This window comes from Lynx canadensis, chromosome A1 (assembly GCF_007474595.2).
Source record: "Lynx canadensis isolate LIC74 chromosome A1, mLynCan4.pri.v2, whole genome shotgun sequence".
NCBI classification, from domain to species: domain Eukaryota; kingdom Metazoa; phylum Chordata; class Mammalia; order Carnivora; family Felidae; genus Lynx; species Lynx canadensis.
This window is the reverse complement of record NC_044303.2, coordinates 71,328,758-71,353,653: the sequence shown is the minus strand read 5'-3', so window position 1 is coordinate 71,353,653 and position 24,896 is coordinate 71,328,758. Positions and strand designations below refer to the sequence as shown.

At 40.2% G+C, this 24,896-nt stretch overlaps 1 protein-coding gene across 1 annotated transcript in view; it reads right to left on the bottom strand.

Annotated features, from left to right (window-relative positions):
- PCCA (propionyl-CoA carboxylase subunit alpha) overlaps positions 1-24,889 on the bottom strand; it is a 422,256-nt gene extending 397,367 nt beyond the window's left edge. The window contains 4 exon segments of the mRNA XM_030313554.1: positions 3,287-3,355; positions 3,461-3,508; positions 9,694-9,771; positions 24,772-24,889. Coding sequence (XP_030169414.1) covers positions 3,287-3,355; positions 3,461-3,508; positions 9,694-9,771; positions 24,772-24,876 — 300 coding nt within the window. The 5' untranslated portion in view covers positions 24,877-24,889.
- Positions 24,890-24,896: the final 7 nt, after the last annotated feature.

Below are 24,896 nucleotides of genomic sequence, written 5' to 3'. Positions count from 1 at the left end.
TTATAGGACTTATCACTTAATAGTTGTAGTAAACCGTTAGCCTTTTCTCCCTGCTTTAAGTGTCAAAAATTAGTTGTGAAAAATATTAACTTGCCATTTAAAAACAATCAACTGTTGGGGTGCCTGGGTGGCTCAGTCAGTTGAGCGTCCAACTTCGGCTCAGGTCATGATCTCACGGTTTGTGGGTTCAAGCCCCATGTCAGGCCCCGTGCTGACGGCTCAGAGCCTGAAGCCTGCTTCAGATTCTGTGTGTGCCTCTCTCTCTCTGCCCCTCCCCCACACACACTGTCTCTCTCTCAAAAATAAACATTAAAAAAAAAAATCAACTGTTGTATTTTCCTACTGCAATATTTACATTTCCATTTATGAAATTAACATAAAGCATATAAGATATTTTTTACTCCAAATTACATTTAAAATGCTCACCTCCTGGGGTGCCTGGGTGGCTCAATCAGTTAAATGTCCGACTTCAGCTCAGGTCATGATCTCATGGATCATGAGCTCGAGTCCTGTCTGCCCTAATGGCTCAGAGCCTGGGCATACTTTGGATTCTGTCTCCCTCCCTCTCTCTCTGCTCTTTCCCACTCACACTCTGTCTCCTTCTCTTTCTCTTGCTCAAAAATAAACATTAAAAAAAAATTTAATGCTCACCTGTTGAAAATAAATATTGCAATGTTAACAATACATCTAAGTAGCAAGACTTGTTCATATTACCCATATTGTAAAGCTCACTGGATACAATGATCATCTTTTTGGTCACATGTTAAGGAAGCAAAAAACCGTTAGAGGAATTCACCCTTTTGGCTTTCTTGAGATGCAGAAATCAAATAGATTTGGTTCTAGTGCTAAGGCCTAAACTAAACTTTGAACATTCTAACTATCATTATTATCCTAAATAGTATCTTTCTAGAAAAGGGCTTAAGGTAGGTCACACAAAGAGGAAGTTTTGACTGATCATGCATTGCCTCCACTGTGGGCCCTAAGAAATCTTATTCTAAATTATGTATTATAATCTCTGGTAGGCTCATTTCCACTTTCAGCAAAAAGTGACTAAAAGTCTTTAAAATGTAAAACTACCATCTCTGCTTTAGAAGGATATGAAGGACCATCTTAAAACTCTGACCAACTCTTCTGAAACCATTTTTTTCAAAGGCTGGAAAGTGACAGTGTACCTCTAGATCAAAATGTTATGGGTGAGTCTGGGTTGTGTGAATGGAGGCCTCAGTCTCTTGATTCCCCATGAGAAGATTTACGTGAGGATCCACACTCGAATAAAGACAGCCAGAAGGAAAGTAGCAAGTGCAAAGCAGTTTATTAAATCGGAAGTACACTCCCAAGGTGGGAGAGCTGGCTCCTACGTTGTTTTGGGATTGGATAGTATTGGTTCTCTCTGGGCTGGGAAGAGCTGAGACAGACAGTGTGGGATGGTCTCTAATGGAGGCTGCTTCCAGTCAGTTGGGAAACTCCCCCCACAGGTTGGGAGGAGTTTCTGACCCTACAAGGTTTGTACCATATCATCACAGCAGCCTTTCTCCAAGGCAGGGGCTGTACCCGCAATGCAAATTGCTCCTGCAAAGCTTCTACCTAACAAGAACACAAAGCTAGAAAATTAAGAATGGGAAAAAGCAGTCGTGCTGTTGGGAACTATAATACCAACACTGAAATACAAACATATATGAAAAAAATCAAAATGCAAATAATTTTGGACCATGCATGCCAACAGTCACCTTCATGAGAACACAGGATACGGAACTATATCTTGATATGAGAAAAGTAAGTTAAAGTTTACTATAAGACTTGATATAAAAACAGTGTCCATTTTCTCTCCCAATTTATGCATGAGTGAAAAACACCTCCTGACCTAATACACTGAAAATGAACACAAGACAAGAGAAAATTTTAAATCTATTACTAGCCTGATGGTAACACAAACTTTTTTCTAAAAGAGTTTGCTACTGATAAATGTCTTAGTTTACCAACCAAGAAACAGATTAAAGTAATAGTTTTCTCATTATTTCATAGATATCTTGTAAGGAATATAAACTATTATTGAAACTATCAGTTAAAACAAATTATTAGTAAAGAGGCCAGAAACCAATAAAAAAAAAAAAACCACATATGTAAAATAAATTTATTTAATTTATTTTTTAAGTAGAAGAGGACTATTTTAAATGTATCTGTCAAGTAAACTAGATAAGATACTTAACCTTTATTTTCAGGAAATTAGAATAGCTTGTAATGGCTTCTCTTTTTTTTGTTTTGTTTTGCTTTTTTTTTTTTTTAAAGGAAGTCAGTCGCAATAAAGCAGAATGAACAACACATTTCTAGGTAAGAAATCACAAACAATGAAAATCCTCTGTATTATCTTTCTGTATAATAAAAACTGACATCACCGATAGGTCCCGTTATCAAAAGTAGTGTAAAAGAATGAAAAACAGTAACGTAAAGTACCACTACTTAAATTTCATCCCCTAAAGTTCTAATAATTTACATTCTTTTCTCAGGAGTTTTTTTTCTATTCCTTCATAGTTTATTACTGCTAAAAATGCCTGCTGTGGTAAAAATCCCCAATAAAATCATTCACGGCTTTATGTTATTCCTTTTGTTCATGTCCAATTAGTATTAGCGTATCTTTCATTCATCAACGTTTCAGCCGGACACGATACAGCATTTAGGAAAATTAAACAATTATAGCATTCCCTTAGTGATACCGGAATTCAGCTGTGGGAAACATGCTCTCCTAATGCAGCATGATATAAACATTACAATAATCTTTGAATCTTTCTCAAGCTTTGTCCAAATCTACTTGGTGACCAGCAATCTGTCAAGCAATTTTTAAACCCTACTCTAGGTTTTTAAAACCCTGGGGAAAAAAAAATTAAGACACATATTAAAGACATTATGATACTTCCATTTTGCTTAATACAAGAGTCAGTAATTAGGTGTTTTGTTTTTTAATTGTGTATACCCTTTTCAGGCCAAGAATGAAGAAAACCTACATCTTTTACCTTTATTTATTTATTTACTTTAACATTTATTTATTTTTGAGAGAAAGAGAGAGGCAGAGAATGAGCAGGGGAGGGAGAGAGAGAGAGAGATACAGAATCTGAAGCAGACTCCAGGCTCTGAGCTGTTAGCACAGAGCCCGACGGAGGGCTCGAACTCACGAACTGCAAGACCATCTGAAGTCAGACGCTCAACTGACTGAGCCACCCAGGCTTTTTTTTTTTTCTTTTAAATATACCCCAAATAAGGTCTTCATTCAGATAAAGCAAAATATACTTACAGAACTAGCATCAACATCACTGTGGATGGCAACTGTCTTAATGCCCATCTTCTTGCAAGTTTTAATAACCTATTTTAAAATATATCAATGTTATCTATTAATAGAGATTCATATTTCAAGGGATTTAATAAAATTCACAAAGTAAAATGGAAAATAAGATTAAAATCCACTCACCCTACATGCAATTTCTCCTCTATTAGCAATAAGAATTTTATCAAAAGTCTGAAGAGAGAAAAAAACACACATAAGAAATTGTTACTCTCACTTTGGAACCAGAAAACAAGTTTTCTCACAACACTGGACATGATTCTTAAAAAAAAAAAAAAAAACAAAATTACTTCCTAGAGTAGTACTAAATATTACATGTATGTTCATCTATAACCCGATTGCTACTAAATTCATCTGGTAGGATGCAGCCCTATAATTAGTCTGTTAAAGCATCAACTGATTTGATTTGGTGTACTTAAATGGACTAAGGGGATATTTATAAATTCTCTTGCCAAAAGGTAATCTTCAGATAACATTTCTGAATACTAAAAAACTTTAGACAGAATTGTTTGACCACTTACTTCATAACGTATATTCTAAATTCAGGGAATTTATGTTAAGTTTGAGTAACCACCATATTTGAAGCAGCTAAAGCCTCATAAAAGAGTAGCTCCATTCTGGGTAGGCCTAGATACTTCAATTCTAAGCCCAGCTTTGCCACTAACAATAACCTATTTGACTTGAGGCAAATCAATCTCTGTAGATCTTCACTTTCACATATAAACTGATGGCATTTCTAGAGGAAACTATTTAATAAGGTTCTCTTCCTACTCTAAAATTGTACAGGCTAATCCTTTGAAAGAAACACACAAGTAATATGGAGATCTTTTAGTACACAATTATTTCTGGGTTAGTGAATTGTTGTAAGTTGAATGTAACTACAGAAAAAGTCTTAGTTATATTTCTAAAAGAAAGTTAAAGCTATATATGATCTTTAAAGTACTCATATAACTGAAAGCAATATTTTAACCTGACAGGGACTCACAGAATCTCCGAGTTGGAAAAGGTTTTCAAAGTCTTGGTTTAAACTTTATGTCACACATCACTTATTCTAGCAAACTGAGACAAGCCTCTGCCTCAAAAATTGGTAAACTCTTAATCTGATAATATCCTGAGTCATTCAGAGCCTTGAGCAGATGGGTCCTTAAAATACCCTCATGTCACGTCAAGCCTGAGACTACAAAATCATAGGCCATTCTATACCTAAGTGGTCACGGTAAATCCCTGTTAAACACTGACAATATACAAAGAAAAAAATGTTTTATACCTCTTTGAAATGCATTTTAAAATGTGCATTTTTATAAGTATTAAACAGATGACATCTGATAAAAGCAACACAAACACGAAGTTACACAATAAGCAACTGTTATAGGAAATATAACCAATCATAACATTATAGGGATTAAGAACTTCCTTCTAATTTTTATCTGCGTGGCAGAATAATAGTTAAAAGCCAGTCTGGAACTAAATTGCCCAACACCACCATGTGTTCTTATGTGGGCAAGCCATCCTTCTCAACCCTCATTTCCTGGTATGTAAAATGAGAGTAATAATAGCACCTGCCACAAGAGGCTGTGAGAGTATGAATTAACACCCTTAAAGTGTTTAGAACAGTGCCTAGCGCATAATATATACTCAAGAGGTGTTAGCTATAGCTATTGTTATTCACCCCTTTGGGCCACACACCACACTGTTTGTGACAAATCTAGGAGTGTGAAGCTATCTAACAGGGAAAAATCTACATTAAAACAACTATCTGCACCTGACACATCTTCTCTATTCAGGGCTTGTGATGGCTAATTTTACTTTTACATGCAACTTGACTGGGCCCCAGGGTGACCAGATGAAACATGATTTCTGGGTGTGTCTGTGAGAGTGTTTCTAGAGGACAGGAGCATGTGAATCAGGGGACTCAGCCCAGTACACTGCCCTCCCCAGTGTGGGTGAGCATCATCCCATTCGTTGAGGGCCTGAGAGAACAAAAAGTAGAAGTGAGGATTTGTCCCGCTTTCCTGATTCAAGAGGGACACAGCCTTGGCCTACCCTGGGGCTTACCGACCTATGGGCTCCCAGGTTCTCAGGCCCCTGGACCTAGACTAGAATTACATCACCAGCTTTCCTGTGTCTCCAGCTTGCAGATGGCAGATCGTGAGACTCGGCCTCCATAGCTGTGTGAGCCAGTGGATCCCCACATACATCTCCTACTGGTTCTCTTTCTCTGCAGAACCCTAATACAGGTCTGTTAATACCAATTAGTGCACAAGCTAAATAAAGCTGATCATATCAATTAACCTTCCATACAGAAGATATTCTTTTGAATAAATGTATGTATATGGTTCAGGGTTTAAAAGGTACAAAACGTGATATACTGTAGAGACAACTAGGTCTCTGCTCCAAAGGCAATGCTATTACCAGTTTCCTGTACATATATTCTTTCAGGTAAGCTATGCACGTAAAAGAATACATACAAATAAATTTACACGGACTTTAAAACTTCCCCTCTGCATTAAAAATTACAGGGAAACATCAAGTGCATTTGATAACTTCTGTGTACAATATGGCAGTATGACAACAAAGTGTGGTAAGTGCCATAACGCAGCTACATCCAAGAGGCTGTGGCCAGTGCAGAGAAGGAAGAGTGAACAGCAAGGGCAAAGGCAGTGACATTGAAAGCAGACGGTAGCACTGAAAAACAAGGGATTTTTAATATAGCTCAAGCACAAGATATGTACAGGGGAGCTGGAGCAAACAAAGCTAGGGTAAAAAAGGCCAGATGATAAAAGGACTTATATGCCATTTAAGGAATTGGACTTTATCCTATAGGTGCAGAGCCACATATAAGGAGGCACTCTGAAGATATTCTAAGGGAAACGAACAAAAATCTTTAAATCAGGAACCTATATCCTGAAGACAGAGGGGCTTTCAAGTACCATGAGAGAGAGAGAGACGGACTTTTGCAGCAGCGGTTCTCTAACTACTAATGAGGTCATCCAGGGTAAGAAACACAATGGAAATTCCTGAAGATTTTTTGTTTTAAGTTACCTCCTTTTATTCTATCCTCTATCCCTCCTTCCTTCTTTCTCCTCCCCATACTTAGATCTTCATAGCCAGGGTCTAAAACCACCAAGGACACTTCACTCCATTCACAGCCCAAGACAAGGGCTGAGCTGGCCCGTTCCCCTGGGTACTTGTTGAAGGAATGACCACAGAACTCCACACACTGACTAGTCACTTACCAACACTTCTGAGAAGTGGTACAGAACAGTGGGTAAATCTACCACCTCACTAGAGAAGCCCAGGCTTGAGTTTACACCCCAGTTATTTACTATCTGTGGATTTTGAGGCTGTTTCCAAATGTACAAAACCTAGTTGTTAAGACTAATATTAAGCAGCTAACATTTAGGGCACATGCTTTCTATATGCCAGGACAAATCCCTTCTGTCCACTATGTCTCATTTAAGGCTCAGAATAGTCCTATGAGGTCAGCTGAGAACATCCCCAATTTACAAATGAGAAAATTAAGGCTTGATGAAGCCAAATCACTTGCCTAAATCACTTAAAATTCACAGGGGCAAAGCCAGAGCTCACATCCAGGTATTCATATCAAAACATACCACAATGTGACATGATCGGAGTATAATGGTACAAGCTTTAAACACTGTATTAACAGTGACACCTAAGATCACATTTGTTACGCCAGGCACAATATAGTACTACACTGGTACACGCTAATTTAAGGCCTACTTTAGTAGCCTCCTGGTCTTTTTCTAAGCAGATTATTACTAAATCTTCCCTATTGTTATGAACGTATCAGAGACAAGTCGATGTGTTAAAATTCAAATCAAAAAAAAAAAATGGTACATTTAATAATGATTAAATTTTACCTGGTTTAATTTCAACCTGATGGAAATTGCTGATAAAATATGAAGGAGTCAATGACAAGTTCAGATGAGAATCAATTTATTTAGCAAATATGTATTACCAAAAAATCAGATCTATCTGCACTTAGGACAGGAACAATAAAAAACAAAAAAGTGCAGTATTTAATGAATAGCTATGACAACAGCAAGAATTCCTTAGAAGTAGAAAGGCCCAATTAAAGGCAGCCCTGGAGTGAAGGGCAAGCCTGCAACTTGGTCTTAACACACAAAACCTATATACTACCATTAAGTGTCAACAAGCATCATGGACGTTATGACATGACTGACACACTATATAGTTTCACCACAATTACCTAAAAGCAAAGGTACAGCAAAGAAGACAAAGAGAGCAGGCAGCAGATCTGATTTCAGACATTTAAAACAAAATATGTATTTTAGTGGACTCCAAGGTGGGGGGAAGAGCTCTATAAATTCCCTAAACCAGGTTATACGCATTTGTTTATTTTTAGTAATTATCAATGGCCACCAATGTGGGGGGTGAGTCAGCTATTACTGTAAGCTCATTACGAGGTTATGGCAAAAAGAAGCCTCAAACCAAACTCCACCAACACATACATTTATGAACAGGCATAAAAAAGATCTTAAAATCTACCAAATAAAGCTCAATGATGTCTCAACTTCCTTCATTGTATAATGCTCCAACAGTCTGAATGAAAGGTTCACCTGAGGTAAATACATCAATATTCTGATTTGGCCAGCTACACTGTCAGACTCAATCTATCAAGAACCTCCAGACAAAGAAAGAGCTGCACATAGGATCACTTCATTTAGGGATCAACCTTAGTTTCTATCCTTAAAGATTAAGAATGAAAGGCCAACTAGATTGTTTTATTCTTTTTTTTTTTTTTTAATTTTTTTTTTTCAACGTTTATTTATTTTGGGGACAGAGAGAGACAGAGCATGAACGGGGGAGGGGCAGAGAGAGAGGGAGACACAGAATCGGAAACAGGCTCCAGGCTCTGAGCCATCAGCCCAGAGCCCGACGCGGGGCTCGAACTCCCGGACCGCGAGATCGTGACCTGGCTGAAGTCGGACGCTTAACCGACTGCGCCACCCAGGCGCCCCTAGATTGTTTTATTCTAATTCAGGGGCTAAGAATTTCTATTAAGTAGCAGCCAGAACACATATCTTGCATACCACTAATGTCATCAATGAGAGCCCACTTCTAACATCTATTATGCTAATGAGGAAGGCTACCAAAGTTAACAGGGAGAAAGATAGCTGAACACTTGGTAGTATTCCTTGTCTCCCCCACTCTGGAATGTGGCCTCTTGAACAAATACTAGCTAACCACTCCCTAGAGTGTGTTCCCAGTTAGGACAGCTCACTACCTCTAGATTGAAACTCAACACATGTGCAGAAATATACATACATGCACCCCAACTTCTATACTAAAGTTTTCATATTAAACCATGGATTTATTTCATAAAAGGGAGTTTATCATAGCTAATTCATCTGGACCAGTGCAGTCCAATCAAGTAACCACTGGCACTAAGCTCTTCAAATGTGGCTAATCAAACTGAGATGCCAGAAGTGTAAATTATACACTTGGATTTAGAAGATCTGGTACCAAAAAAAAAAAAAAAAAAGTATCTCATTGATACTTTTTATATTATGTACTGAAATAACACTTTAGATATAGAATTAAAACATACTATTAAAGTTAACTTCTTCAGTTTTTTTTAATGTGGCTATTAGAAAATTTTAAATGATATATACCCTGCAAATTGTGTCCACATTGTTATTAAACTGCAATGATACAGACCCTTTCTCCAAGCCTCCAAATTCTTTTGAGTAGTTTTGTACACTTCAAGAGATGATTTAGAAGATACCTCAGCTATTTCGTTCTCAAATAATCATTCATCAGTTTTATCTTCCTGACTCTCGACTTGAATCACTTCTTCTTAACCAAAACTCTCCTGCCCTGTTTGAGGTCTTCATGGTCATTGTCATTAGAAAAAATGACATTTTCTAATCACCACTTATAGGCCCTTTCTTTCTCCTATTACGAGCCTCAACTATTATCCTCTATCAGGATTTTAACTGGAATTCCCTTGCCCCAAAATTTACAATACACAAAGGTGCCTTCAAAATTAACCCTACAGATATTAAATGGAAAAATAAATCAGTTCAATCAAAATCTCTCAACCCAGAATTTAAGAAAGAAGGCTATGTTAGTTATTCTGCTGAATAATAAAGGAAACACACTAAAAGTTTACTCAATTTCTGGTAAAGGTACAAACACAAAATTTAAGACTCAGGTTGTGGCCCACAATAAAAAAAGATTGAGCAGCTATAAAACCCATGATGTTAGAGTAGTAATTATACAGCGCTAATATTTAATCTGTCCACTGAACACAGCATGGAAACAAGAAAGCAAAACCATTATAACTTTGCTAGTATTTTTTAAATACTTACTTTTTCATTAGAATCATATCCTGCTGTATAGAGACTACGGGACACCATTAAGTGCTCTCTTGAGTAGTGTGGGACATGCTACCAAAAAAAAAAAAAAAAGGTGAAATAAATTACAGATCCTTGAATGGGCTTTAAAAATATTTTTTCAGAGTAATTCTTCCACTATGCATCTACCTAAAATATTTTATCAATACATGTAGTGCTAAACCACATGCTGTAACTATGGAAGGTTGGAAGGTAAATCATAACTACCAGACAGATCCCTTTGGCACACGAGAGACACCAAAGGCATCAGAATGATCTCCAGAAAAGTAAAATAAGAGTCAATGGGTCAACTTTTTTTTTTTAATTTACATCCAAGTTTGTTAGCATATAGTGCAACGATTTCAGGAGTAGATTCCTTAATGCCCCTTACCCATTTAGCCCATCCCCCCTCCCACAACCCCTCCAGCAACCCTCTGTTCTCTACGTTTAAGAGTCTCTTCTGTTTTGTCCCCCTCCCTGTTTGTATATTATTTTTGCTTCCCTTCCCTTATGTTCATCTGTGTTGTATCTTAAAGTCCTCATGAGTGAAGTCATATGATATTTGTCTTTCTCTGACTGATGGGTCAATCTTAATTATAGAGAGCTGATGTTACCAGGGAGGAGAGGAATTAAATAGGTGATGGGGACTAAGGAGTACACTTGTGATAAGCATCAGTGATGCACAGAACTGTTCAATCACTATATTGTATACCTGAAACTAATATAATACTGTATGTTAACTGGAATTAAAAACTTAAAGGATCAATGAGTCAAATAAAATTTAAAAAAAGGTCTGATTATGCACACTGACATGCCAGGATCATAAGGTCACATACCACACAGAACTTTATAAAACATAAACCAAGAGTCTTGGCCTTCAAGGGGCTCCAATTTTCACAAGGACCAGAAAGTAATCAAATAGAATTTTTTATTTGCTGAGGTCTTGAACGGGATTTCTTAGTCTACTTTTTCTGGTACAGGGAAAACATACAGGTACAATGAAAAGGTAATACTAATAATCAAGTTGACTTCTAATTCATTACTATAAATGTGGAAAAAAAATGTTCTCTTAAGGCTTTAAAGCATTAAGAATCATCACTAATAAAATGTATAGTTGAGGTTTAAGAAAACAATTTACCCGGTAGTCATTGATAAAGCTATTAAAAAAAAAAAAAAAAAAAAAGGTGGGGCTAGTGAAAAGCAAATGGTACTACCCCTCAGAACTTTCTAAGAGGACAACATTAATAAGAGGCAAATGTTTTTATACCAACATTCTTAAACTCAAAGATCTAATTTTTTTAAAGCACCAAGCCTTAAATTACAAAATGTAATCTTAATATAAAAGTGAAGGTAATAGATAAGAAAGACACTTCAAAAATGAAGTTCACACTATCAAGTAAAAGACTCGTGAATCAGGGTGCCTGGGTGGCTCAGTCCATTGAGCATCCAACTCTTGATTTTGAGTCGGGTCATGATCCCAGCGTCATGGGACTGAGCCCCACAATGGGCTGAGCTGAACACGGAGCTTGCTTAGGATTCTCCCTCTCTCCCCTTGCCCCTCTCCCCAACTTGTGCACACACTCACTCGTGCTCTCTCACTCTCAAATTTAAAAAAAGTAAAAGACTAGTGAAGACAATGGTTGGAAACTGGGAAAACACACTTCATACTGTGTGCTTTTTATTTTTTTACATTTACTTATTTATTTTTGAGAGAGAGAGAGAGAGTGAGTATGAGTGGAAGGGGGCAGAGAGAGAGGGAGACAGAATCCGTAGCAGGCTCCAGGCTCCAAGCTGTCGGCACAGAGCCCAACGTGGGGCTGGAACTCACAAACTGTGAGATCATGACCTGAGCCCAAGTCGGACGCTTAACCGGCTGAGCCACCCAAGCGCCCCCTGAGTTTTGGTCTTTAAAAGGCACACACTGGGGCACCTGAGCGTCCGACTTATGCTCAGGTCATGATCTCACAGTTTGTGAGTTCGAGTCCCACGTCGGGCTCTGTGCTGACAGCTCGGAGCCTGGAGCCTGGAGCCTGCTTCGGATTCTCTGTCTCCCTCTCTCTCTGCCCCTCCCCCACTCACACTCTGTCTCTCTCTCCTTCAAAAATAAACATTTAAAAAAAAATTTTTTTAAAGACCAAAACTCACTCTTAAATACCTTCAGACATCCCTGTAAGTTCAAGAGTATTAGGCCCAATTTTAATGAGAGAACAGAGTCTTGAGAATTTTAATTTGTCCAAAGTCATTAGGCTAGGTTGCAATGGTTGCAAAATTTAAGCACAGATCTATTCAAAGCATTCTGGAGTTTATTTTGAGATAATAAAAAGTAATGGCACCTCCCACGTGAACACCAATGTCTATGCAAAGATACAATTAAAAGAGGGAAAAAACAACAACAATTTACCAGGAGGGTCTCACCACTCTATGCATTCAAATAAAAATTCAGTCTTCCACTGCCTTCAGCAGAACAGCTATATTTAGCAATTTTAGTCCCACATCAGACTTAATAAGATAAAGGTAATACTACTTCTCCAGAAAATCAGGTCTTGTGTTTACAGCCTCAGCCCATGCAGAAAACTAAGAAAACAAATTCCAAGAATAAAGAAAAACAAAAGCTCCCTGGAAATTTCTCATTCTGCTGCAAACCAGCACTAGGATATTTACACAAAATAAATAACATGCAAGCTTCCTATCCATTTTATAAAATATAACAACAAAATAGTTGACATTTTTACAAATTCTCCCTAATATTGTAAGGCACATAGTGGTCTGCTGCATGAACAGGTCAACATGATCTTTTTATAAAAGACAAAATCATACGTGTGTCTTTAATCACTAACAAATAAAGGCTGTAACTGATTCCTGATGACAAATGTGCATCTTGCAAAAAAAAAAACACAACCTGGGATGGACATTTTAGGTATTCTAATTACTTATGAAGAGTGAGAACAACAGCGATGTTTATGTCTGGGGAGGGGAATACTTTAAAAAGCACCCTACCACCCAGCAAAGAACTATGGGAAAGAAAATCAAGAAACCTGAATTCTAACCCTAACTCTAGGACTTGAGCAAACCACTCTAACCCATCTGCTAAGAAATGAAAGTCTGGGTGACTTTTCTTTAAGGTCCCTTACAAACCTAAACCACGGTTATCAAAAAAAACAAGAGCTTACATAGTAGAGGGGTATCTAATGTTTACAAGCTTCTCATGATCATGGGAGGATATGCACTTGATCCAAAGTCAACATGTAAGCCAGTGAGGTCACGCAAGGCGGTGACCCAGATCTCACTGCTGAACTACTACTACTCTCAGAGTAACTAACAAACATGCAGACCTACTTGGTGTAAATCGAGCTGATTTCATAAATTTTAATCAGTATGAATTAATGCACTAAGTTTCCAGCCTACTTCTGGGAATAAAAACCTCCAGACTCTACCTAATTAGATGAGCCCATGAGGAATAAGCTAAACTTGCCCCAAAAGTAAGAGTTTCTATCCCCAAACCGCTCAGAAATCTCAAGTCGCCAGGCTCTGACCACTGTTTGGGGGCGCTGACTCAATTATGCTATATTTACTTCCAGTGAAACTATCAGTAACCTAAAACTAAAATAGAAAACATCTATGCCAGGGGGACCTGGGTGCCCACTGGGTGGCTCAGTCGGTTAAGTGACTGATTTTGACCCAGGTCATGATCTCATGGTTCATAGTTCGAGCCCTGCATCAGGCACTCTGCAGTCAGCACAAAACTCACTTCGGATCCTCTATCCCCTCTCTCTGCACCCCCCTCCACTTGCACAAGCACACACACTCCCTCTCTCTCTCAAAAATGAACCTTTAAAAAAAAAAAAAAAAGCCTACCCTTAAAAAAAAAGTCTATGCCACACACTTCTTAAAACTAAATCCACTCTATTACAACTTACATCTGGCCAAAATGTAGAAGCTGTAGCACTATACTTAATTGATCAAACTGGTGTTTTGGAATCTTTTTATTACTATTTAAAATACCTGATTCTGAAGACCTCGGACTATTTTACCACCAGTATTTAAAAAAAAAAAAAAAAAAAGCATATAGCTTTTACACATTTGAATTTGTGATAATGTGTCCCAAAATTTCAAAAAAACATGGATTCCCCTGGTTAGCCAAGTAACTAGAAGTACAACTGGTCCAAGCAAAACTAGAAGAGCAGAACTATAAAGAAGAAACCAGGGTCTGAACTGGTTTATAGTTGGCCTTTCTCTGTTCCTGTTCACTCCTGGGAGACCTTTATGGAAGATCAAAGTTATAAAAAATACAGGTCAAAAATCAGATAATTTTTGTAGAGATACAACATGAAATTTCTTTTATCATTTTGTTCCCTAGTAATCTCCACACCCAACGTGGGCTAGAACTCATGACCCCAAGGTTAGGAGTCACATGCTCCACCAACTGAGCCAGCCAGGAGCCCCTAAAATTTATTATTTTTTTGAGAGAGAAAAAGAGAACAAGAGCATGAGAGGGAGGGTCAGAGGACAAGAGAGAACCCTAAGCAGTCTCCAAGCCCAGCGCAGAGCCCAACACCCAGCTCTATCTCACAACCGTGAGATCATGACCTGAACCAAAATCAAGAGTCAGACGCTTAACCAACTGAGCCATCTGGGCACCCCTAAAATTTCTTTTTTTAAATACAGAGAATAGTTAGTAGAAATCTGCTTAATTTGCACCTCTACACAGAATTTTAATTCATTACTTTTATTAAGCATACAACAAACTGGCTACAAGCCCCATCCAAAGTTTTTTAAGGTACTTCCTAAAAACAGAAGTTCAAGGGAAACACCTGAATCAACTCCAATTATAAAGACTATTTAGCCTATCACAGCCAAGAGGAGAAAGGTCAGTGTATACAAAATGATTTCCCGGGGCGCCTGGGTGGCGCAGTCGGTTAAGCGTCCGACTTCAGCCAGGTCACGATCTCGCGGTCCGTGAGTTCGAGCCCCGCGTCGGGCTCTGGGCTGATGGCTCAGAGCCTGGAGCCTGTTTCTGATTCTGTGTCTCCCTCTCTCTCTCTGCCCCTCGCCCGTTCATGCTCTGTCTCTCTCTGTCCCAAAAATAAATAAACGTTGAAAAAAAAAAATTTAAAAAAAAAAATGATTTCCCAACAACCTCTTACCATTGGTTCTCTTCTACAAGATTTGCACATGTGGAAAAGAAATATCTGCTAACAGTGTGGCACATGGCAAGTAGCAGAACCTTCAGGGTCACAAGACCTGGGTCAGCACTTAGGTCCACCGCTTTGTAGTCATGCACCACCAAGCAAATCATCTCTCTGGACTTTGTTTCTTTTAGTAAAATGTAGAGATACCCTACAGTTGTTGACAGGATCACACGAACCTTTACAAACTGTAAAGCACCAACAAAATGTAAGAGATTATTACACAATAACTAAATCCAATTATACAGCTGTTCCCTTCTTAAAATTGTACCAGACCCTTCCTTTGGGAGTTACCATTAGGGTAGTAATAATCAGGCACTCTGGTCCAGACTCAGATTTGCATGTTCTAGAAAGTACATGATAATTGTTAACCAAAAGAAAAAAAAAAGGGGGGGGTGCGGGGGGGGGGGGACGACAAAGGCTATAGCTTTTCAACAAACTGCATACAAGCTTTCCAGCCGCTGCAAACAGGGAAACAAATATGTGTTTCCAACACAGCACCTACTTTCACATTCTGGACATGACCTCATGTGGCAGCCGAAACTGGTAAATCCACTAGCAGTTATCTCAAAAAAAAAAAAAAAAAAAGAAAGAAAGAAAAAGAAACGTAAACACTAGTTTAAAACCAAACGCTAGTGTAAAAATCAAAACTACCATTATGCTTAACACATCCACAGCAGCATTCAAATGGATAATACTAAAATCTGTTAACAGGCTAATTCATGATTAGGATGCATTCTGCTTCAAAGTAGCAGCTATCCTCAAGACCAGGGATTAACAGAGCCATAAAGTGATCTTACCAAGGTGAAAGTCAACATTAGCTAATGCTTCAGCTTCAAAATCTTCAAGAGAAGTTCCTCTCCATGTTTCACAAGGAGCTGAGCAGCCTCGCTTAGTATTTAACTGCAGCATTGTAACAGCCCCAGGACGACCTGGGAACGACCTCCAAAAACACGTAAGTCAGGCTTTTTCACTTAAGCACAGCTTTTTCTTCAAAACAGACATGAACTATTTAGTCTTTGGGACCTCACTAGCCAGCCCAATCTTCTACAGTCTGACCTTCCGTCAAAAGCGAGGCTGAATACCTGGTATTTGAGAGGTGATCAAACCTCAAGATTCTCTGGCTATGCCTCCACAGTGAGTTAGAGCACCAGGAAACTGCATACATCAACTCTAAACTTTGTCATCATTCTACCCAGCTCCCCTCTCAGGCCATTCTTCCCATGCCGCCTGTAGCAGATGTTGCCAGGGCCCCTCCAGAGCCTCTTCAGCAGTCAGCACGGCTTCTCCAGCTGCTGTGTTGACCACTCACAACTCACACCTGCTCCCTGGACTGACCCACTTGCCTTAACCAGTCAGGAGTTCTCCATCAAGACGGGGAGCTGCCCCTCTCTCAGCCCACAGCCAATGACTGACTAACAAGGGTGTACAAAAGGCCATCCCCACTCACCTCAAAGCGTGACCAATTCAGTAGGGTGCTCTGGTTATTAAGAACTGGCTGTCCAATATGGCAGCCACTAGCCACATACTGAGCACTTGAAATGCACCAGTCCAAATTCTGATGTACTCCAAGTATAAAATACACACCAGATGTGAAGACTTAATACCCAAACAATGCAAAAGACTTCAATAATTTTTTTACATTTATATGTTAAAATATTTTGAATACACTGAGTTAAATAAAATACACTAATATTAATTTCATCTTGTTTTATTTTCTTAATGTGAGTGCCAGAAAACTACATTTGCAGCTCACATAACATTCTATTGAACAGGGCTAATTTACAGCAGTGCTTCTCTAACTTTCTTGTGTATCAGCATCACCTGGAGGGCTTGTGAAAACATTGCTGGGCTCCATCCCCAGCTTCTAATTGGCCAGTCTGGGGGGCAACTGAAAATTTTGCATTTCTACAGGTTCCCAGGTACTGCTACTTCTGCTACAGACTGAGTCCCCACTTTAAGAATCACTGCTTCAGAGCTCCCCTATAGGGTGAGACTAAAGCTAGTCTCCAGCTGAGGCCCCTTCCTTGCTTAGCTTTTTTTCCCGTTCTATCCTGCTTTCTTCACTCTTCTGTTGACCACCAGCCTTTCAGGCTTCTGGGAAACCTAACCATCCCACCTCCAATAGAACTGTTTCTCCACAACTGTAACTTTCACAAAGTGCTAGATCAGTGACAACCAATGAGTTAGGAAGAAAGATGACTGCATTTTTTTTGTAAAATGAGTATCAAACTTATTTATTCGACTAATTGGGTTTTTTTTTATTTTTTTTTAATGTTTATTTATTTTTTGAGACAGAGAGCATGAACAGAGAAGGGTGAACAGAGAAGGGGAGACAGAGAGGGAGACCCAGAATCTGAAGCAGGCTCCAAGCTCTGAGCTGTCAGCACAGAGCCCAACGCGGAGCTCAAACTCACGGACCTCGAGGTCATGACCTGAGCGGAAGTCAGCCGCTCAACCGCTCAACCAACTGAGCCACCCAGGTGCCCCTGTTTTTACATACTCTTTACATATTCTATGCAGTCAATAGCCTGCTTCCCTCTTCTCTGTGGCTACTAGCGAGTTCAAACTAGTTTTCATGTCAAGATGTATAAATTTCTCCTTTATTCTTTTTACTAAGTTTATTAATATCGTATAATAAAAGCACTGTAGATTTGACTTTGAATCCTGGATCTCCCACTTAATTCTTGTGTGACCTTGAGCAACTTAGTTAACCCCAGCTGTGGAAACGAGAATCATCTGAAGGTGGTTTGATGATTAAATGTGAATACACCTTTTTTCCTCCTTTGCCATTTGCAACAACCCTAGAATCATCAACCCTAGGATGTGGTTTCAAAATACTTTCCACAGCCATCCAGCACCCACAAACAACAAATAAGATCAACCATCCCTCTGTGTTTTGTAAATTCCATCAAATTATTTCAATGGAAACTGCTATCTTCATCTTCCACCCCAAGCTGCAGTGTTCCAAAACACTAAGACTATCCCACCCAAGGGTTCAGGTAGACCTAAGAGTCACTCTTTTTTTCCCCCCTGTAAATTGAGATTTAATTCACATACCATAAAACTCATTCTTTTAAAGTACACAACTATGTATTTTAGTACATTCACAAAGTTGTGGAACCATCACCAATCTGATTCCAGAACATTTTTTCATTGCCTCAAAAAGAAACCCCTTAGCTATTAGCAGTTTCTACCAGCCCCCACCCCCAGCCCCTGGCACCTGCTAGTCTGCCGTCTGTCTAGGCATCTACCTATTCTGGACATTTCATATATATGGAATCCTACAATATGCGGCAGCTTTTTGTGCCTTCCTTTCAGGGATCTTTGATTCCACTCTTTGCTTACATCTCCCTTTGAACCCAACAGTAAATACTACTGGCTCTAGTTCTAAAATATATCCCAAGTCTTACCAGATCTAACTCCAGCACGACCACCCTACCATCCTCTCTTGTTGAACTTCTACAATGGCCTCCTAACTGGTCTCCCTGATGCCACTCTTCCCACCCCAGTCTCCACTAGGACATTCTCCACATAGCATTCAGAATGGTCTTTCCAAAACATGGATCCAGTTTGCTCAAAATCTTCCAAGGGACTCTCACGATTAGGATAAATTGCACATACAAGCCCCTATATGACTGGCCTACCTACCACATCTCCTAGCACTCCTCTGTCATTCATTCACTCCAGCCACACTGGCCACACCCATCCCTTGACTATACCAAATACGATCGCAACTCAGAGCTTTTGCTTGGCCTTCCTTTGGATTGCTAGTCCCCTAGATTGTCACGTGGTAATCTGAGTCACTTTCCTGCTCAAATGCCACATGCTCAGAAATGTGCCCCCTGTTTTTTTTTAGGTTAGCAGTTCTCAATACCACCGCCACTCTATTTTTCTCCTTTCAGAGCACTTACTGCTCTTTGAACTTACCTATTTCTTTTTTATTTCTTTTTTATTTTTATTTTTTTTATTTTTGAGAGAGCGCGTGGGTGAGCAAGGGGCAGAGAAAGGGAGAGAGAGCATGGAGCCTGGAGTGGGGCTCGAGCTCACGAACAGTGAGATCATGACCTGAGCCAAGGTCAGATGCTTAACTGGCTGAGCCACGCAGGCAACCCTGAACTTATCTATTTCTGTGAACACAGTCAGTGTGCTCTACCTGGATATAACCACAATGAAGGCAGAGACGTTCACCGTTATACCCCAGCATTAAACAACACCTGGCACATAGCAGGTGTAGCAGATTGAATGGTGGCCTCCAAAATTGTGTGTCCATATCTTAGAACTTGTGGCTATGACCTCTTCTGGAAAAAGGGTCTTTGGTGATATATTTCGAGATGGGATCATCTTGGATCCTGGTCACGGCCCTAAATCCAAAGACAAGTGCCCTTAGAAAAGAAAGAAGAGGAGAGGACACACAGGGAGAAGGAAGGGAAGACCATGTGAGGACACAGGCAGAGTTGCAGCCACAAGGTAAGGGATGCCTGGAGCTACAAGAAGCCCAGAGACAAGGAGGCATTCTTCACTGGAGCCTTCAGAGCAAGCATGGCCTTGCCAACATCTTGATTTCCAACTTCTAGCCTCCATATCTGTGAAGGAATAAAGAAGTGTGGTTTTAAGCCACCAGCTGTGTCCCACGGATGCTCTATTAGTTTTCCTGACTAAAATTATAAGCCTGAAAACTATATTTTCCAACATTTTTGAAATTCACTTTTATTTTTATCTTATTAATACTGACCCCATCACAGTTTGTCTTTTTTTTTTTTATAAAAATGTCAGTAGGAATTTAAAATAAATAATTTTTTTAAATCATACAACACCCTGATTTTTCAAAACAGTATATATTTGCTCCAACTACTGGAAGGTATCTTCAAAACAAAGCAATATTTCTATATATAAGAATATACCACACTACTGAAATCACTATCATTAAAGACTAAAGACCTTATCAAATTCTTCCTTCAGTCTTTTATTTTTATTCCTTGACCTCTCTACACCAGGGACACGGTGAGGGAACATGTTTTAGTTTCTTTTGATCTCCTCAGTACATATCATAGTAGCAGGCACTTCACAGATGCTCCACAAACATTCTTTGAAGGGACAGAGAACTACATCTCTAGATGAACGAACGAACTATACTGACTCCTCTCAAACCATTCCTCTAAATCCTCCTGTCTCTTCATCTTTTTTTCAAATCTGAATTTAGGGCAATAAGATGGGAGTATTCTTGGGGCGTCTGGGTGGCTCAGCCGATTGAGCATCCAACTCTTGATTTGGGCTCAGATCATGACCCCAGTGTTGTGGGATCGAGCCCTGCTGAGCGTGGAGCCTGCTTAAGATTCTCTCTTCCTCTGCCCCGCTCATGCTCTAAAACAAAAAAAATAAATAAATTTAAAAAGATGGAGTATTCAGTTAAGTATTAACTTACTGTATCCTGCAGAGTTTACACCCAACTTTTACCTCAGATCACCCAAAAACCTGCCGCCAATTTCCCTCTGATTTCCCACCAACTCAACATGACTCTTGTAATCATCTAACTCAGGTTACCTAAAAGGAAACATTGTTTCTACCCCCAAAATATGTTTCCCTCTCAAATTTCCTTTTTCATCCCTATTCTCCCATTTACCCACATCTTTTAAAAAATAGGAATCATGGGGCGCCTGGGTGGCGCAGTCGGTTAAGCGTCCGACTTCAGCCAGGTCACGATCTTGCGGTCCGTGAGTTCGAGCCCCGCGTCGGGCTCTGGGCTGATGGCTCAGAGCCTGGAGCCTGTTTCCGATGCTGTGTCTCCCTCTCTCTCTGACCCTCCCCCGTTCATGCTCTGTCTCTCTCTGTCCCAAAAATAAATAAACGTTGAAAAAAAAAAATTTAAAAAAAAAAAAAAAATAGGAATCATTTAAGGGTTGGCTCAGTCAGTAGAGCATACGACTCTTAATCTCGAGGTTATAAATTCAAGTCCCCACATTGGATGTAGAGATTACTTAAAAAAATAAAATCTTTAAAAATTTTTGGAATCATTTAAACAATGCCTTTTCCCTCACTCTTTTGATTAAACTGTCCCCCATCTTTCCCTCTTATTTAGAAAGGATTTTACCAATCACTCCTCGGTTCTGAACCTCTTAACAAAATAAAACCCAAAAAGCGGATGTATAAATACACAAATGTCCATAAGCATTTTATCATGCCAGAACTGGTTCCTGTAATAATCTTAGAAAATTTTCTTCCCAAATGATTGTCAGAAATCTATCAGCATGTTGGAAAGATTTACCTCCAGGCAATTCTAAAGCATTCAGATAGGCTTAAACATTCTTTTTCAAGACTAGAAAAGAAATTCTTGGAATTTTAAGGAACATAAAGCTTGACCATTTAAGTTCTGTGAATGCACCATATAATGAGACCATCACTTAAATGAGAGACAATTTGTAACTGTGAAAACAAGGTTTGGGAATCATACCACCCAAGGTTGAAATTCTGCCTCAATCAATTGTGTCCTTAAGCAAGTTACTTCACTGCTGACATTTGTTTCCTGGTCTGTAATACTGCAACTTTTTGCCTACTTGCTCTACAGATAAGAGATAAAACATGAAACCATGTAAGGCATATAAAAGTTCAATACACTGTAACAATCACCCTAAAACCAACATCCTAGAGCCACTGAAAAATGGAGACAGAAAAAAAAAACTGGGTATTTAAACAAAATGTGCTGATACACAAAACAAGACTAAAAGGTGAACTCTACATATACCCTAAAAGCAAACAAGTTCTGCTAACTGGCTAAAAGAATGGGGACACTAGGGTCTAGAGTTGCCAGTCTGCTTTCCAACCAACCAAATGGCTTGCAGGATGGGAAAGAGGAATGGCAAGAATAAAATTTTTAAATGGTTCTGCTTCAAAGGCGGACTCAGTGGAGCACATTTCAAATTCATGTAAAAGAAGCACATAAAGAGGGTCGCCCGGGGTGGCTCAGTCGGTTGAGCATCCGACTTCAGCTCAGGTCATGATCTTGCAGTCCATGAGTTCGAGCCCCGTGCCAGGCTCTGGGCTGACAGCTCAGAGCCTGGAGCCTGCTTCGGATTCTGTGTCTCCCTCTCTCTCTGCCCCTACCCCACTCATGCTCTGTCTCTCTCACTCTCAAAAATGAATAAATGTTAAAAAAAATTTTTTTTTAATTTAAAAAGAAAAAAATCACATAAAGAAGCTAAGCAGCAGTGCAAGTTCTTCCCCTAAAGTAACAGTGAACTCCAGAGATTCTTCCCACTTCTGGGAGGAATTCTTTATTGGCACTCTACTCCAGTCAGTACTGTCACACATCCAGCACCTATTGTGTTAAACACTGTGCTGAGAACACAGAAATAGACAAGATGCAGTCTCTGGCAACACACTAAAAGAAAGCGGGAGATGGGGCGCTTGGCTGGCTCAGTGGATGGAGCAGGTGACTCTTCACCTCAGGGTTGTAAATTTGAGCCCCATGTTGGATGTAGAGATTACTTAAAAATAAAATCTTTTGGGGCGCCTGGGTGGCTCAGTCGGTTAAGCGTCCGACTTCGGTTCAGGTCATCATCTCACGGTTCGTGGGTTCAAGCCCTGCATTGGGCTCTGTGCTGACAGCTCAGGGCCTGGAGCCTGCCTCAGATTCTGAGTCTCTTTCTCTCTCCACCCCTCCCCTGCTCACTCTGTCTCTCAAAAATAAAAAAATTACAAAAAAAAAAAGAAAAAAGAAAATCTTTAAAAAAAGGGGGGGGAGTATGGAGAAAAATCAAAGGTTATATATTATACCCCAATAACGTCTAAAAAGTATATAGCAATAAATACTGTAACAACTTTCCTCTCAGCCTCACCAATCTAAAATGTCAGTGCAATCCTTCCTACCTCCAACATGAATGACTTCCCATCACTATAACATAAAGACCAAAAGTAATAGCTTGATCTGCAAAGCAAGCACAACCTGATTCATACCTACCTCCCTAGCACTGTCTAATCTCTGCACACTACAGCCTAAGTAGGCTTTTGTCAGTGCTTATATCTTGTCATTCCCTCTGGCCACAGGGCCTTTGCACATGCTATTCTTTCACAGTCATCTCTTCTATCTTTACAAGTCACTTTATCCTTCAAAACTTGTTTCAATTTTCACTTCCAAAGGAAAACAGTCCTTTCCCTTAAGCAGGATAGCATGATTAAGGGCACCAGTTCTGGAGTCCTATATCCTAGCTCTGCCACTTACCAATTCCATAGCTCTGAGCAAGTCACATAACACTTTGTGCCTCAATATCTTCATCTATAAATCGGGATTATATGGCTGTCGTGAGGACTGAATAAATTAATTCAAGTAAAGCACCAGAACGGTATCTATGACATAGAGCTCAATATCATGACTTGGTCAAATCCCTCCATTGTATTTTCTTATAGCACCAAGACCTCTCCCCTAATAGCATTTTACACTTACTTGTCTCTCTCTAATAGACTACCATATCTAAGAGAGCAGAAACTATATTTGTTCCCCATTGGTAGAATACAGGAAATAATCCCATAAAGATTTGTTGAATAAAAAAGTAGTTGAAAGGACGAAGCTGAGTCCCAGCAAAGTGACTTGTCTAATATACAAAACTTCATCTGTGTGACTGACTCCAAAGCCCAAGCCTTCCACTACACCAGGCCGCCTCCTATGTAAACGCATAAGATGTGACAACTGCAACTAATGTAGCCAACAAAGACTAAGATAACAAAAGCATTTAAAAACAGATTTTGTGGCCACACAAAGAACACTGTGTACTTTGAGAGTGGCATCCAAAGCTGAGGCTAAGCTAACACAGGTGCAGGCTCAATTCCACTTGGAGCTGGAGCTCCCACAGTGCTCACCTGGGCCTCAGTTCCCTCCTCTTTAAGAGAATGGGATGGGCCAGATCATCTCTAAAGTGTTTTCCAATTCTAGAGTTCAAGGACAATAAATCAATTTATGTGACAATTTTTAGAAGATTTTTTTCTTTTAAGGAAGTTTAACAAGCAGACGAACCAAATGACAGGTGGTTTTCAGGGAGACCCTCATTTTAAAGAATTCGCTGAAATGACTTAATAAAACCTATTAATAAAGTCAAGTCGTCTTTGCTCAGAAACTACAAGAGACTCCATTTTCAAGAGAAAGTCTTAACAGCGGCCCACAGACACTCCAACATATGAGCCAAGGCTGTCATCAAGAAACCCTGGAGCACACAGCACAGAGGCAAAATGGGTTTAGAACAATTGTACAAAACTCCGGCTAACCACTACATAGAAAAGAAAACTAAACTCACAGGATGCACACACAGCAAACTGCGATGTAATTCCATTGAAATAGGCTCTCAACTCAAACGTAAAAGGTAGTAGCAATCCTGGCATCGCAGACACTTTAGAAGTTGAGATAAACTCACAACCCTAATTCTACTTCAGCAGCAATTCAGTGTCCCTAAAATTAGGGAAAAGGCCAAGAGAAAACAAACTGTAAGGATCCTTAAGAATCCACCCTGGGAAGCTCAAGCCGAAGCCGAGGCCGAAGCCGTAAGGCACAAGAACGGCTGCAGGGAAAAAGCACGTAGGCGCCAGCCACACGGCTGTCAGCCGCTCCCAGGGGCTAGCGAGCCGAGGGCGCACGCCTGCCGGCTCGGAGGGCCCCTCCGACTCCACGAGCCTCCGGGTAAGGGCTGCGCTCCAGCGCCAACGCGGGTGCAGAGGGACGAGGGGCGCCGACGGCTGCGGAACGGGCCGCGGCGTCGCCGAGGAACCGCGGGGCGCTCTCCGCCACACCGGACACCGGCAGGCGCTGCGGGGCTGCGAGCCCAGCGAAGCCCAGCGAAGCCCAGCGAAGCCCAGGCCCGCGGGGAGCCCGTTCGCTCCTCACCTTCAGGGTCCACACCGCTGAGCTCCGCATCAGCGGCTGCGGCAACCGCCGCCCACGCCGTCCGGCCCCGACCAGCGCCGCCGCCCCAACCCAGAGCCCCGCCATTGTCGCCCCTGCCGACCGGC